Source organism: Apostichopus japonicus, chromosome 18 (assembly GCF_037975245.1).
Source record: "Apostichopus japonicus isolate 1M-3 chromosome 18, ASM3797524v1, whole genome shotgun sequence".
Classification (NCBI taxonomy): domain Eukaryota; kingdom Metazoa; phylum Echinodermata; class Holothuroidea; order Aspidochirotida; family Stichopodidae; genus Apostichopus; species Apostichopus japonicus.
The window spans coordinates 14,183,570-14,200,964 of record NC_092578.1 but is presented as its reverse complement, the minus strand read 5'-3'; the positions used below and the strand labels follow the sequence as shown (position 1 = coordinate 14,200,964).

Below are 17,395 nucleotides of genomic sequence, written 5' to 3'. Positions count from 1 at the left end.
TGTCATTAAATCTTGAAGTAAAATATTGAATTGAGTAGTTCGAAATAGATATAACAAACGACAAAGACAAATACAGATATTATAGAAATAGTTCTCCTCCATGGGCTCTGTCGGTTTCTGTTGAACACCGCCTACAATGGTAACCGTAATCGTAATTCGCCAAATTATTTACGTAACTTTACTAACTTAGAAGTAAGTGCCTAACTAAAGTATAATCTGTGGCCATACCTGGTATTTGACCAATGAATATGTTGTGAATGAAACTTTAATATCTGACGTTTAAAGATCGTCCGTTGTAAAATACTACAAAGTGAGAAATCTGGCCAGAAGATGAAATAAAACCTCAACACTAACTTACTTCGGTGAGATTACAAAATATAAATAAAGTAAGCTGTACTTTTATGTATCTTTTATTTAATTCTGTTAACAGTGCAAATAGTGATCCATTGGAGAACAACAATAAAACCCTCGAAATTTCTCTGGAGCCGAAAATAGATGTTACACTGAGTGGGTGAGGAAATGTTTGACGTCTTTATCATGGTTTTCTTACTCAGTGAGATAATTGGGCTAACGGTCTTTAATAAATATGTGCGATTCCATCTGCGCAGCTGCGGATGCCTCTTTTTCCGGTCAAGTCACATGATACAAACAAAAGGCCACACGCAGTGAATAGACGTGTCTAAAAGATTCTTAAACTAAACAATAGAAAGATGATGGGAAAGGGTGGGGGAGTGGTGGTCTTGGTGGGTATTCATAAGTGTCGTGCAGACAAGTATAGAGAATAACACGTTGATTTTATTGCGTTCTTTTCCTTTTAGACTTGCAAACATTGATCAGGTGATTTACAACGACACCGATGAGCTCCTTGGGGACGAAATTATTCATAAATACTTGGTGAGTCATTTACGGGGACAGGAACCTGATCCCTCCTGGTTTCATAAAGTAAACCTTCGTTGGGTTTTTTTTTCTTCTTTTTTTTTAATTAAAAAGTGAACTTTTGCTGACAAAACAAGGTAATTGAATGAAGTATTGCTGAAATTTTAGAAGAAAAGTTAACTAAAAAGTGCATTTCGTTGATAATTATTTAAAAGATTGTAATTGTGGTACGGAATGCTCAGGGGATGTATTTTCTCGTGTAATTTTTGGTTTACCCTTCCAGATCAAGTAACATGTTCCCACGACCCCGAAGTTTGCCCACATTCAACATCTTTTCTGCCTTTTCATACAGTGAAAATTGCATTTGTTATCTTCCTTTTTTTGTAATTAAAAAGTTTGCTTAAGAAGAAAATTTAATCAAAAAGTGTCATTATACGTTTGAAAATATTTAAAATTGTTGGAATTGTGGTAGGGAATCCTGTAGAGGATCTATTTTATCGGTAATTAAATTAACATTGTGATTTACCCTCTCAGATCAAATTCACGTGTTCCAATGATCCCCCAAAGTTTGTTTCCCCCCCCCCTACTTCCCCTTCCCAATTGAACCTTTCCTGCTGCATGGTCAGGTGGATCGTTATCATACAGTCATCTTAACTCATATCTTCAGTAATTAGACACCATGAAGAGATAAATGGAGTGTATTTTGACATTATCCATGGTAAAATGCGCTAAATACTTAAGAAATACATACTGCACTGACTATTGACAGGGGCGTCATTATATGAGTGGGCGTGGGGACATAGTAGATAAAAACATATCCATCTAGGTAACATTTTCACAGGGAAATAGTTGTCGGAAAACATGTAAATATTCATCCAGGCTGTCGGGTAGATTCATAATATTGTGGTCAAAAGTTCTGTGTTTTAGAATTTTGACAATTCAGTTTGAGGTTTGATTTAAATTAAACATTGCAACATATCATCCCAAAATATATTCACGTTTCAGCTCAAAGTTGTGACGTTTTTATTTCGTAATTTCTCCGTTTCATCTCGAGTCTATACTCTTTATCTGAAAATTGTGACTTTTCATATTAATATCCCCACGATTTTTCACACAATTTTAGAATATTTATCCCAAACTTTTGACGTTTCTTTTTTGCAACTTAGGAGTTTCATATCTCAATTGTGAACTTTTTATTGCAAAATGTTCTCCTTTCTGAGACACCAGGTTTCACCATTTCTCAAAATATTTATCTTAGGCGATGTAACTGCACGTCTTTCAGCTGCGTTTGCGGCGTATACGGCGCCTCTTATACCGTATCCTCTCCCTCGTTCATATCCTGCAACACACACTCACTCTTTTTTTACAATTATCAATGACATTAATAAATTTTATTCCTTGCCTGCATATTTTCTTATTTTCGTATACAATTTTAACTTTTGCGTTTTACGAAAAGGTACATAACAGTGGACCAGGAACGATCGGAAACGCCACCCTGTTGGTCAGATGGCCAATGTTTATCCAAGAGGAGGAGTACCTTCTTTACCTCACTGATGTATCGCTTAGCAACGGAGGCTTGTGTTACGTCATTGATAGTTCCATTAATCCGGAGGACTTAAATGTTAGTTTTTAGCATTGCAGATATGTAATACTTATAAGATATATCTTAATACTTATAAATATATCACCATAGAACGTTTTCATACCAAATAGTGTAAGTTCGCAAGGCCAATGCAAAAGTGCCCGTAATTTGTTAAACTTCTAATTATATTCCCCAAAATACCACATATCACCACATACCTGTGACATTCCTTTAGTTGTAGCAAAGAGGAAGCGGTACCACTCCAGTACTCAAGTTAAAAAAGTTTGCTCTTTTCTTTGGAAACAAATTACAAAGTTACTTTGTACAAATTATAAATTATTAACTATGTTCGTTTAGGATATACGTTATCGATGACGCGATTGTTTTTCTCGAATGTATTTGTTTTACACAACTTTATAGGACGAAGAGATAGTATCATGCAATTTAGTTAGAAAAAGTAGGTTAAAGGTAAAATATTTCTACATATTGACAGATAAAATGTTTTGTGACATACGAGTTGAAGCTTTTCCTTATGTCGTTGCAGGACGCCCTAAATTTTCGCTTATCAATAGTAACAAGAATGCTCTTTTCTGCAGCTAACAACGCACACATTTCCAGAGGAAAACCAGAAATTAAGAAATGAGACTGAAGGAGGGAGGAACAGGCAACGGAGGAACGTAGAAGGTAACTGGTCAATTTATCAGGAGGAGGAGGAGCTACCTGTGGCAATGACCCGATCAGATCTTTCAGAAACTTACGTGGCTAACTGTTCACGTGAATATTATGGGTGTGTCCTGATAGAATGCAGTCTAGAAAACGTTTTGAAAGAAGAAACTGTCATTTTGACAATACGCTCCAGAACTTGGTCGAAAACTCTATCGAAGGTTTGTATGTTCCTCTTAAATGCTTCTTCGTGAGAATTTCATGTTTTCTGCATCGCTTACAAAGTTGCTTAGAAAGACGAGAATGGTCACATAATGTTCAATGTTTCAAAGAGCTCACAAACAACCGTCGCTTTTCAGCCTTGGGCTCTTCGGTAAACAGTATAGACGATAGATCACGGACTAACCTTTAATCTGATCATATTATTATCCAAGGCACTTTGATATTATACTCACTTGATATAACATCGTTATTATTTCACACGGGTTACATGTCTCGATGTAAGGGAGGGGGGGGGGGGGAACTGGGGTTGAGAGTGGATCAAGTTGTTTGGTGTTCGTACCCTGGCATTATCTGGGTGACTTTTCTTAAAACGTACCATCGTCGTTGGTCTATGTGATACAGTTAACTGTCAAGAACAACTAACAAAAGATTCATTTAGGAACTATTACATGTTTAGTGTTCCTTCACACACAAGGTTAAACTTGAACAAGTCTAACGATGACATCATCGGGCCCCATGGTATTCAATTTCGTTCGTTTTAGTTTTATCTCTTTAGACTCTGTATTTTCTGTAATTGAAATGGGATTGCAAAGGGTTCATCTTAAAATATTGAAACTATTACTGATTATTGTTTTATAATGGCATTGCTAAAATAATAGCCTACATTGGAAACATGAACAGCAAAAAATAAAATGGAAAATAAAACGTTTCAGATCCTATAGAGGAACACGCCAATATGATATCACAGATTTACAAAAAGACAGCCTATAGACACTAAAGTTAAACAAGAATATCTCCCAATCGCAATAAGATTCTGTTTTTAGTTTTCTAAGGGAGAAGTTCATGAAGATGTCTTTATCGTAAAGCAAACCTAGGATGATATATAGTTGAGTGTGTACCCATTATTGTCAATTACCTTCCAAACACGTATAAAAACAATACACATGATTAGTTAACAAAAAAGACCAAAACAAGTAGTAAATATGATCGGATTTGCAAACATTTCAATAGTTTATACAACCCTAATATTTTAAAAGACTTCTATATTCAACCCTCAGGCTGGTATTCATATTTGTTTTACCCCAATTTTCACCTTCATCACAATGAGGAAAGTTGCGCAATGAATGAGGAATGGGTCGGCAGGGAGGAGGAATCCCCCTCACTTTTGAGAAATTCTTATTTGACTAACGCAGGGTTCTGCCGCTGCCGGTCGGCGCCGGTCGGGCCCGACCAGCACGCTGAATTACCGACCGCCACAATCTGCCTGAGTGACTTTTCCGACCGGCACTTATTTTCGATAGGAACTCAAAAAAACAGCTCCATAGCCGGAGGGTCGAACGTACAGAAACAATCTGTTTGAGACAAGGGGAAATCCAGTTCATAACTGTTCAAAATATCCAACACATCACAGTGTCATACTTAGTAAAAATTACCAGAGTTCCGCATTCCAGACCAATGACTGTTTTCCGTTTCCAACTCCCGATCGTACTTTTGATAGTTTCATGTATATCTATTTTTATCGCGCGAGACACAGGCACTATCCAGCTAGCTAGTACACATACGGCCGTTAACCTTCGTAGCGGATGAATTTACATCATATTGCATTCGGCACGAGTGACAAGGGCTGGAAAACCTTGCGAAGCGTTCGAACCAGGTTCGCGGGAAATCCGCGATGCTCGCGGGAAATCCAGCCCGGCTGGCGAAAAAAAAATCGGACAAAAAATAAAATAGAAAAAAAAACGGGACGAAAAACTAAAAAAAAAACACAAAGGACAAATAAGTAAATCTATAAAAAAAAAAAAAAATTCACAAGAAAAGTTTCAGAAACAAAAAGAAAATGTTCAGAGAGCGTGCTCGCAATTTTAGTCACAATACCAACGAGTAATGATGTGTCCCCAACCCACTTACAATGGCTATTTCGCAAGCTTCAGGGTACACGTGTCACACGGACACCCACGGCCCAGCGCGGGAAGGTTGCTGTAATAAATCAGCCTCGCGGGAAATGTTTTGAACAATATTGCCATTCCACGTTGTTTTATATTTGTATTGTATGTTGGTTAGTAAACGTTTTCTTTCGTATGAATTTGACTTCAGTTCAGTGTTCCCACTAAGGTGCGGGATTCCCTTCAACTGACTCAGTAATCCCGCAAAGAAAACATTTGTCTGCTGGAAATCCCCGCATCGTTTTTTGCATTCGCGATGAGTTTATACTCAACTTATTCACTTGACCGTATAGAGAGAAAAAACTGAAAATCAATTGTGTACCAATTGTGTACGGAAAGTTGGTAGGCTACACCTTTCAAATTTTACGAAAGATCGAGCAAAGCACTTTCGAAAAATTCACGCCAAACTTGCATATCGTACTAAATGCAACTAATGTCATGTAAACAAGGTTCTAGTGCATCCATTTATGAATATAACGTAAGACCACATCTGGTGTTAAGCGGGGGGAAAGGAAAGTATTTTCTAGCATTTCCAAAAATACCGAAAAATAATATCCTACCATAGTTAAGTGTATAGCAAATAGCCTAACCACCTCGGCGGTTATGTAACGGATCTCACGTAACTACAAAATCACAACTAATTGTATTTTGCGGAGTTTACGTTTTCTACAAGAACATGGAAACAATATTTAACATTGAGTTAATCATGCCAAGTGGCCTAAAACATGTGATTACAAGGGTAATTTTCATAAAGATGGCCATAGCAAGGGGCCTTGATTTCGTGCTATGCGTGTATGGTATGTACTCTGGTGCTCCAGATATTTGTCCTAACTTTTTTCATTAATTATGAAAAATTCCAGACATGAGATCTCATTTCAAAGCTGTCTACATGTGGCTCAGAAAACTCGGGAAGGGCCGTTTCCGGCCATCTGGGGGGTTTCCAAAACCGAAAATTTTCTTGTACGCTCCGCGCCAACCGATGGTGGCGCTCCGCTTAGATAGTCCTGCCGGTGTAGCAGTACAAACTGTCGCAAATATTCCATATTCAGTATAAACTGTCCCAGTCCCACTGGGACAGTTTATACTGAATTTACCAGTACATTTAGTCTCCCGGACCTTTTGTACAAGGCCAGTTGGTACAGACTGTCTCCCAGGACAGTTTATGCTATGATGAAACGAGGGGGGACATTATTTGTTGGTCGCATATTTGGTTGTAAATTGTGTCCCCCTGAACACTACGTCCGCATTAGCATGTACGTTCGAGTAGCAAAAATTTAATTAGTAATGGACTCTGGCAGTATCCGTATTATTAGCAAACTGTCGTATTTCGGCTTCCGTATATTTAGCAGTAAACTCGTGCGACAACTAAAAATGGAAAAGCTAACAGAAAACGTGAGACAAATTGCAGATATTCTAAGAGATGAGAGCTATCCAAGTGGGTTTACAAGAATAAAACAGAGAAGGATCTTACGGAGACAAAGTCAGTCTTTCAGACTGGCTGAAAATGGAACTCTTGCATACCGAAAATAAAGGAAAGTTTTGCTATCTAGGGCTTCTCAACTCTCCCAAATCGAGGCAGCTCATACTGACTAGTGACATCTATAAGGTAATGTCTGTAACTTACAGTATAGGATACACAATATGGTATTGGTTGTTAAATGGCGAACGGCCATTCCACAGTTAAACATTAACCAGGCCTCTAGGACCGATTGGTGCACAAATCATGATATTCTTTTACCACGTTTGGTTATAGTTGTAAAAACTCATTCGCAAAAGTCAAGCAATTGCTTATGCAACATTATAATCAGTTGTATGCTTGAGCAAAGTTGTAAGTGCATGAACAAAGTTGTTAGGGCCTATTTCTTTTCGTTTTGTTTACCCAATTGTCTTAACAAATTTTTGTGAAAATTATTATAAATTTCTACCCTTTATCGCCCTGCCTATCATAAAAGATAACAACAGATCACTAACGCTTACAGAGCTAGTCTGGTTTGCATGCATGGGACACTATAAAATGCTATTATTGGACTATAGCATATAGCCTAGCCTACTTCTAGAGGAAAGTGGCACTAATACTGTACATAACAAATTCACGTTCATTAATTTTGGTTGGTAAGAACAGATATTGAAGGCCTGATAGTACTTTTTTAGGTGTGGCATATTCTCTACATGCCAAACCTCACTGCAGAAGAAAACTCCTTAAATATCTATAGACCCAAATAGTGGCCATGCAATATGTACAATAATGGGAATATTCCATTTCAACCACCGATATAGAGTTGTAATTCAATTTAAGTCACTTCAGCTAGAACTACCAATCCTGCAGCCCATATATTTGTGTGTGTTTGTTTGTTGTTTTTTTGGGGGGGGGGGGATGGGCAAAAAAACATGATATCTCCTTGATCATGAATTTTCTTATCTCTTTGAAGGTGTTCATCTTTGCATAGATAAACCAGACAACAGACTATGTCTAGATTCTATTGGAAAACTATCAACGTTGATGTAACAAGTTATGTTCAACAGGATGTCAAAGCGTCATTGTCCTGTAGACCTACGAACAAGTCTCCATAGCATTCCTGTAACTGGATTATGGAAACAGGTAAATTCTCAATCTGTTTTAATTGCACAAGATGTCCACAGTATGCAGTGAAGGTTTAGTATAGTTAATGTCACTCTTTCTGGACAAATTCAACATTTACAAGTTTAAAGGTAGTCTGTATTGGCCCTAAATTTTGGCCACTTTAATTGCTAAAAGTTTTCAAAAAGTACTTTCCAAGGGGTAATAACCCTTTAAATTGTGCTCAGACATTCTAAATGATGACACGAGATATTGAATGTCCCAGTGAGGTAAATTTCCTCCAGGGAAATAAACATACTTAAAGAATTTTGTCCATAGTGAAAATTTGGCATATTTAAGGCCTATACAGCATACCTTTAAGCCACACTCTGGCCTAACTGCAGAGCAACCATCAATATAGGAATATAATTGCAAGTTGCAAAAAGTGGCGTATCATTTTTCTGGTTTAGTGGTTGAAGAGATTGTAAATATATGGTACAGTATGGTGTAAGTTACATTTTCATGTTTGCAAGGTAAAAATAATTGGCCTAAATCCACCAACACCCTGTTTCGATCAGATATCCCACTGTTTTTATCTAGATCTCTGTACAGAATGAAGCAATGGAATAGAACAACAGTCAAGGCGAAGCATGCAACTTGTAATTGTTTTTGAAATTAGCACCTAAATGCTGTCTTCTTTCTTAACAGGTTGGTGTAGATCTTATTGGTCCTCTACCAGTGACAGCTGCCAAGCGACTGTACATCATAACACTGTCTGACTTCTATTCAAAGTGGCCTGAGACTAAGGCAGTGCCTGAAAAGACTGCAGCATCAACTTCTTATTGCATTACTGATGTGATGATGAGGTAAGCATGTCTTAAAAAGTGAATAATTTTCTGTAGTTAGTTCCATTATGAATGGCATCATATCTGTTATTTGTACCATGCAAATAACTTGTAGTGCATGGCAGAATGCTGCGTTTGAGTATAAATTATTTCCAAATAGGTATTAAGCATACAGAAAGATCACGAAGGTAGGTGAGAACAGAGAAAGTGTACTGTAAATCTTTGCAGGTTAAGTCCCCATTAACAAGTTTATATGTACATAGTTTTTGTTCCTATATTTACTTGCAAAGTTTCCACCTCTGGTTCTTAAGTAGCATATAGCCTGACAATTGTCGTCATTTGATTTACATCCCCAAAAAGTGATTTTGGCTGGACATGTTTCACTGCAGCAGACACAGTTTATTTGTTCAAACAAATGATGAGTAAATAATTAAGACCACATTCCACAGCTAGACACCACCTATTGTGTGTTGTTTTTCAAAAAGGTGTTGGACAGTTTGATATTGTAACCACAGGGAACTTTTCTGTTTAGAAAGTGTGAACTTATTACCACTTGGCTGTTTTGACAGGAATTTCGACAAGATAAGAGAGATAATGTATCAACTGAGTTTTGGTACCATTTCTCTGTTAGGTCCGTTGTGGAAAATTGCTAAATGTGTTTGTGTGTGGTGGGGGATATTTCCTGAAACCTGGGAGAGGGACCCCTTTTTCTTTGGCAAAATAAGGCAATGTTTAGGTCTCTTGATGCAAAATGATGTATAATAGTACATTTTACTATAATAATGGTAAGCTAGCATTATTTGTTTTTGCATTTGCCATTTGGGTCATACAGAGGGTGTTTTGAACCCCCCATGGATCCTGATTCAGGACAATTAATGTTTGATCGGCATTAAACAGTCATACCATGCACACATACATCAATAGAGCACCAAAAGGCATCAAATTTCTGTTGTATCCTAGCTTACTCTAATTTGATAAATTTCTGATATTAAATTTAATTAATATGCCCCAAAGTTGTATTGGCTCATGTGGTTAAAACTTTTCAGGTTTGGTAGTGAACTATACAATATAGCGCCAAAATTATGACATGCAATCTCCAATTAATAAAATGGAGCCAGTAATCCCATAAACATGTAGGTGTCACAATAAAAGATCATCAAATTAACTCAATGTCTAAGCATAGTTCAGTTGTACACTATACAGTCTACACTTAACCAATATGGTGAATGTTAATTATCTTTGTAGTGGAGCTTACACATAACTTTTCAAGATGATAATTTATTTTATATATGACTTACAGTGTGGTATTCACTACTCATAATATTGCTTTCAACTTTTATTTTGCACAGATTTGGTTGTACTGATATCTCATCCCAGACCACCAATGGAGGGAGTATGTATGAGGTTAACAGAAGACATGTCTAGACGATTTTCTTAGCAGTTAACTTGTTACCGACAATAATCTTGTCTTTCACTCTAACTTATCATGAGAGAAAATTGCGTCAGCTGCTATACGTTTAAGCAAAGACAGGCCATTGACTTTTCACTGCCAGTCGTAGTCGAAGGGATGTGACGCTCGAAATTCTTTATCACCTCATTACTTCATTAAATAACAAATAAGAAGGCGTGTTTCTTGGTTCTGGAAGTTGTGTTCAAGATAAGTTCTCATAGTAAAACATATAACCGACCATATTCTTCTTCCTGTTGTAACTTTTGCTGTTATGGATTTCTGTGTAAGTCTTAACGAAAAACCCATTGGATATATGAGATTCAGCTATTTTATTTGTAATTAACAATCAAGATTAAATTTTTGACGGTATCAAGTTGCACATTAAAGCATTATATAGGTAATCCTACTGTTTGTGGAAAGCAGTTAAAGGGGGGGAATTCTAATAGGGAAACTTCTGCATGGTTTTATTGAGGTCTTTACCAAACTCTAAAGAGGATGTTCTTCATGTGGATTATGAGAGTTTCAAGTACATATTGTTTGAAGAAGAGTGACAGTAGTATATCATTCTAATCAAGCAATACCTCCCTGCTTGAAGGATGCTCTAGAAAGCATGGATTATCTTTAGTTGCATCAGAGCTACAAAGGGAGAGTCATCATTCCAGTTAAATTTCCCCATGCAGGGGGTAGGAAGTGAGGGTGGGCACACAACATCAGAGGGACATTTTCTCATTCCACAACCACCACTCGATATGCTATAAACCGATACACACCGGCCATATCACTTAAATATGATGTATGATGTGTTAGTATGTTATCAATACTATTTATTGAGATTGTTAATTGTTAAACGTGCTATAAAAAGATATGGGATGCCATTTAAAAATAGCATGTACAGACAGTGCCCCCCCCCCAGGCTCCTACCTCCCAGATCCCATGTATAATCATTTTTCACTCTTTGTCCAGTCTGATATAGATTCAGAATATTGTGTTTGTGCATGACTATCATCCAATTTCATGTTTTGATTTTTACTATATTAACTTTCTTTTAACAAACTTTTCTCTACAAGAATGACATATTTAAAGTGTGAGAAACATGATGAGACAAAAAATCTAGCATATTGCATCCTGCTCTGTCCTATTTGCTTTATTCTTTCCCTTGTTTGGCTTTGTTTTGTTTCCTGTATGTTTGCAGCTCTTTTGAAGAGGGTATCGTTCTAATATATCTTTTCTAATTTGAACCACTTTTGTCCAATAAGAAACATTCATAATAAGAAACAACGAACCTTTATCACTGGAATTGCCTGGAATGCCATTTGTCTATACAAATGAAAATTTGCTTCACGCATGGCCATCACAACGGGGCAGGGGGTGGGGGAATGGCCCTCCACCTTGTTGAGAGGGAGAAAACCTTGACGATTGAGTGACAAAAATAAGGAAGGGTAAAAAAGTAAACAATAAAGTAGTAATGAAAGTCAATAAATAGGTGTCAAGCCCATACGGAGAGGGTTGGGGCAGTGTTGACATGTTCAAGGTCAGAGAAGTATCTAGTCCAGCTACTTCATGGTTGTTATTAGCAAACAAAAATATTTTGGAACTCATCACAGATAGGTCACAGACTTAAGAAGACCCCTCCCCAGGACACAAATTCGATAACTTACCATCCCAACTCCCCCCCCCCCCTTATCCGTAACTTGAAAACACCCTCGGTTCCCGTCCTATAATGAGCTTTACGCACGGATGAAATTTCATATTGCCATGGCAACTCTCGTAGACCCATGAAGTACAGTTACCATACTTGCCAAAACTTACCCACTGTGTGTTAGGGAAATACGGCAACAATGAAGTTTGGACTCCTAAAGTTCGTAATATTTTACCTCTGCAATTATCATTTTTTGTTGTAGCTGTTGCATTCCCTATCCCGTACCCGCCCTCCGTTGGGAGGGGGGGGGGGAGTTAGGTTTATACTATCCCTCCCTCTGTAAAGATGACTATGAACGCAATGTAGTTGCCGAATACAACATGCAACATATACGGAGGATGAAATAGCAGCAATCACAACAAAAACATGATTAACATCTTCTACAGATGGAAGACTTGTTTCTTTTTCTTCTTTTTTTTTTCCCTTCTATTTTTTGTTTTGCAGCAACGCACAACGTCTCATTTATTGCCTGTAACATTTAACTCTGATGTATGCATCTGCTCTAATTATTGATATAATGAACTCAATTGCCATTTGAATGTCGAAATGCTTAAATTTTATGCGGGACAAAAGATGCTATGAAGTATTTGCGGACATTCTGTACCAGGACATTTCGTCCGGTGGGACTATATTTGCTGTGAGGGTGGGACACAATTTTCAGCAGATAATGTCCGACCGGACTAAATATGCTGGTACAAAGTGTCCGCGGAGACACTTTGTACAGGGGGACACTCTGTACTGTCACACCGGCACTCAATACACCCTGGGCAGAACCCTGCTAACGGTATATTTAGTTGCAAAATGGTGTCGTATTGTTCAACTTTTCAAGTAATTAGTGTTTTATTACATAATTTTCCCACAAGTATCAGGCAATTTCTTCTTCCTTTTTTTCCTTTTTGTTTTGTTTTTTGGTGCCCCTCCAAAATTTGGCGGTCCTACAATGGGTAGCAATGTCCACTTTGAATACTAGGGCTCTACAAAGACTTAACTATATGCGTAAATTAACGTTTAAACCGTTGTATTGGTTGAACTCTATGGAACGCGAAATGTTTCACCAAATATGAATCTTGTGTGGCTTCTCGTTCTTTAAAAGGAAGCATGCATTTTGCATGGGTTACGTTACATAACAAAACAAAACAAGCAGTGTTATTTTACTTCGTTTAACTAAAATGATTTGTATCGTTTCACTTTGACAGGAAAACACATTTTCTTGGGAAATCGTGTCTTCTGCTTCATTGGATATTCATAATTTGCCGTACGTTGCTCAGCCTGACATAGGACTCCACGAAACTGCAATGGTAACATATATTTCTACACTGACGCTATAGGCTATGTGAATTATATACACACATTTTAATTAAAATATTTTGGACGAGAAGAACCTGATGCTACAAGGATGGGAGGTGGGGGTGGGGGAGGGCGGTGGGCGTTGGTAAGGGAAGGCGAACAGGAAGGGAAAGAGGGTGCACCATTCTAAAGTTTTACAGGTTTAGTACTTTGTTGTGTGTTTTTGAAGCCATATAATTATATATGTAAATGAAAAATTGTAAATCAGAGGTCACTGTTTCGAATCCCGTTCTAGCCATAAATTTCCATCACATATAGAAGCAGATGGAAAGTTTTCAAAATAATTCCTTGAATAATTTAAGTGATGTTTGCAATCTAGAACATACAAATATACCAAAATAAAATATAAAAGTGTTGTAAATCCTATCTCCATGTATAGTTCTCATTATTTTTGCCTTCTCATCTGTTTTCCATAGATCTCTTTAAGGGCGACTCCCAACACCCTTAAAGAGACGCTTCATGTTCCGTTTTGGGCGATTCTGGTTTCGATATTTGTTGGTCTATTGATACTCATTTTGATCATCATTATACTATGGAAGGTAAGTATATATGAAAAAGATAGAGCAGCCAATTGCTCTCCCCTCATCACGCCCCCTTACCCAAACCCCTTGACCGCCTCCGCCCCTTCACCTTCACTATCTCCCGAACCAAGAATTATCTTCAAAGATATAATACTGGGAGTTTTGTATATTGTGAATCATGGATTTTGTGGGCACAAAGTGTACGTTATCTGTGCGTCGTCGTAATTTGTGTCGTTAATTTAATCAATAAAATATAAGGTAACTGTAGAATTGGGAATTTCAACACGAAGCAGCTACACCGTTCATCTTTTATATGAAGCTCTGTATATCTTTAGACCTCGTTCCAATTCCTTTACTTTAAGACTAAAACAAAAGAAGGAGATTTGTAACACTAATATATTACAAGTTTAGTATGTAGCACTTGTACCCACCCCCCCCCCCCCTAACGAACATACGTACAGCCCTGTCACCTAACAGTGAATGACATAACTCGCTGGAATGTTAGACCTTTGACAAAAAAAAACGTTTCTTTCTTGTTATTATATAAACTAATCATTTTATTTATTCTTATGTAGCTTGGATTCTTCAAACGCAAGAAGTTCGACAAGGATGGAATTCCTGCAACAGCACCAACAGATGTGGTTGTCGAGAATATAGAGAAGGAAGAACCGAATTAAATGATATATCACAACGCAGTACAGTTTGGAAAAGTCGTATACTAACAGAATATATTTAGCCAGAGTGCCTTTGTTGAATTAACAATGATTAGTACAGTGATGAAGTTTTACAGCATGAATGATCATCTTAAATTATAAAATTTGTAACAAAAACTAAGAAAAATATCAAAGGTACGGTAACATAAGAAACCATTTATATACCAGTTTAGAAAGATATCCATATTATAATAATGTACATATCCTGTAGTACAATAGGTTAATTTTCGGCAAAAAACTTTTTTTTCCTCAAATGATCTAAATTAGTGATTAATTTCAGACATCATCATCGTTTTTAATCTTTTTATATGTTAAAGGGGGTATATCAAATCAATGATCATTGGGGGTGGGCGGTTGGGGGGGGGGGAGTGAATGCATTTGATATTTGTTAGCATTATACACTCCCTGCTCTGAGATGCGCTTGTAACGGGGTTCAAGGTGAAGTCTTTCTTTAAGGATTGCTTTTCTTCTATAGCTCAAATCTAAGAATGCAATGCCAGCAGTAAAAAATATTGTATAAGTGAAGTATACTTATGGATAATATCACACCACAAAACATAATACAATATGGATAATATCACTGGAAATCTCTTTAGTCAGTCACAACTATTCTAGAATTTTCTTTCAACTTTTCTTAACGGGATAAAATTTACATGCACCGGAATTAAAATGGTCAGGGGGGGGGGTGGGGGAGGGGGGATTCTACACTTTCACACCGGCACGGTCTTCTACACTGATGCAGAATATGCCTGGATGATTTAAACTGGATTATAATATCCCCTAATATCAGCTATCATGTATGTTGGATTAGACATATATGCTGGAGAGTTAATAGTGTGAAAGTCATTGGAGCAATTTACGTTAAAGGAAAAACCATACCGCAATTAGAGTATAGTGTATACGTCCACCTGAAACGTTAATCGACGTTAATGATGCTTGGATGATGAAGAGAATGAAATATATTGTTGGTCATACTGATGGTCTAAAAATTGGGAAAATTGAAAGTGATTTAAGGCGTTTGAGAAATATTGGATGAAACGGAAAGATCCCATAGCGAAAGCAGGCAGACAGGTTTGGGAGTATAAGCTAAATGCCGACCTCTTCTCGCTCACTTTTGAAAAACTTAAGGGTAATGATGGCAAAAATTTAATGTCAGCTGTGATAGTCCAGGCCATTATATGGCGGGTAGGACATGTGAGTTAAGACTTGGAAATTAACCAAGTTAGTGTGTAAGTCCAAGTAGCAATTAATTATTGTGCGACACCTTTACGTTAGACTCGCTGAACCGTGTGGAAGGCTAGAGGTTTCATGACGGTAGCCTTGGAAACACTAGCCATGACGTAGGCAACAATAGCCATGGCGTCATGGATTGATCGATATAGCTAAAGATGAAATAAACGATAGTAATATCATTGATTAAAGTCATCTTAATTGCTTATTAATCGATATTAATTTGACTAAAAGATTATTTAAAATAAATGTTATACTTACTCTCTGTTTCAAATTTATTATTCGCATATTGAGGTAACGGGGCATTCTTTCAACCAATTTTAAGTTTGGGCTTACGTGATCTCTGTAAAAAATATTACCTAAATAAATGGCTTTACAGTTTTCTTTGTACTTTCTTGAGAAATTCAAAATATAATATATTATTTCCCTTGTTAAACCATGGGCCTATGGGGATGATGCAAATAATGTTAACAATTGTTTGAAAGAAACGATTTCCCAAACCCATCCCTGTTTGATAACCTTGTCTCGATATAGCTTGGTCCTAACCCACATCATGTGTTTGATTCAAGGTTAATTGAGAGATAATATTCAGTCATGACACAACTTCCTGACAGAGAATGAATTACAGTAGGTGCGTTCGACTGGAAAACTTGAGACGCTCGAGCCAGGCGCGGCGGGACGGGAAAATTATTGGGGGGGGGGGCTAATGTGTGGATACTATCTAAGCGGAGCGCCAGCATCGGTTGGCGCGGAGCGTACAAGAAAATTTTGGGTTTCTTTTCAAACCCCCAGATGGCCGGAAACGGCACTTCCCGAGTGTTTTATGCTGCGAATACCTAGCCCTAAAATATGGGTCTCAAGCCTGCAATTTCTCAGATTCCGTAAAAGTCTGTAAAAACATTGTAATTTGTATATTCGATGGTGTTTAAGAGGGAAGCAGGACACTTCGCCCAACAACCATTTCGCCCAACTGCCATTTCGCCCAACCTTACCATTTCGCCCAACCAGCCTGGTCATTTCGCCCAACCAGCCTGGTCATTTCGCCCAACCAGCCTGGTCATTTCGACCAACCAGCCTGGTCATTTCGCCCAACCAGTTTGGTCATTTCGCCCAACCTTGATTAAATATGATATTTCAAAAGGAAACGTTCGGGAATGGTTAACGTTACAGGATACGAACCGAATATTAAGGAAACTTGAGGATTGATCAGTGTGTTAGGGGTTAGGTTTGATAGTAAACGTTCGAATATTAAGGAACTTAGGAAACTTGAAGTCTTTACTTTGTATAACTTTAGTAAGGAAACGTTCGGGAATTTTTAACGTTACAGGATACGAACCGAATATTAAGGAATCTTGAGGATGGATCAGTGTTTTAGGGGTTAGGTTTGATAGGTTTGATAAAGTAAACGTTCGGGAATTGTTAACGTTTCTGGATACGAACCGAGTATTAAGGAAACTTGAAGTCGTGGTTAAATTGATTACATATGTGATTACATATGTGGTTACATTGATAAAGTGGTTACATTGATTAAATATAGTAATTCAATATTACGGACGGGTTTTATAAAAAAAAAATTCAATTTAATAAGGAAACTTTCGGGAATTGTTAGTCAGTAGGATGGATCAGTGATTTAGAGGTTAGGTTTGATAGGTTTTTATGAAGACCGATTCCCCTGTGTTTGTATAATAATATAACTTCCATTGTATGCGTAAAGCCCTAAAGTAGTGTAATCCTCCCATTATACCCG

General features: G+C 37.4%; 1 protein-coding gene and 2 long non-coding RNA genes across 4 annotated transcripts in view; 2 read left to right on the top strand and 1 right to left on the bottom strand.

The window, feature by feature from the left end:
• LOC139958445 (integrin alpha-8-like) overlaps nt 1–14,735 on the top strand; it is a 38,853-nt gene extending 24,118 nt beyond the window's left edge. The window contains exons 23-29 of the mRNA XM_071955528.1: nt 431–511; nt 819–894; nt 2,333–2,497; nt 3,055–3,342; nt 13,034–13,135; nt 13,601–13,723; nt 14,281–14,735. Coding sequence (XP_071811629.1) covers nt 431–511; nt 819–894; nt 2,333–2,497; nt 3,055–3,342; nt 13,034–13,135; nt 13,601–13,723; nt 14,281–14,382 — 937 coding nt within the window. The 3' untranslated portion in view covers nt 14,383–14,735. The remainder of the gene's footprint in view (nt 1–430; nt 512–818; nt 895–2,332; nt 2,498–3,054; nt 3,343–13,033; nt 13,136–13,600; nt 13,724–14,280) is intronic.
• LOC139958476 (uncharacterized) overlaps nt 1–17,395 on the bottom strand; it is a 324,735-nt gene that overhangs the window by 235,350 nt on the left and 71,990 nt on the right. The gene's annotated exons all lie outside the window — the stretch shown is intronic.
• On the top strand, nt 6,270–12,263 carry LOC139958466 (uncharacterized). Of its 2 annotated transcripts, none has more exons than XR_011789789.1 (4): nt 6,270–6,892; nt 7,716–7,885; nt 8,552–8,709; nt 10,038–12,262. It is a non-coding gene; the product is annotated as an uncharacterized lncRNA (long non-coding RNA). The 2 variants fall into 2 exon arrangements; XR_011789790.1 differs by lacking the exon at nt 6,270–6,892 and adding an exon at nt 6,912–7,114 and having other exon boundaries at nt 10,038–12,263.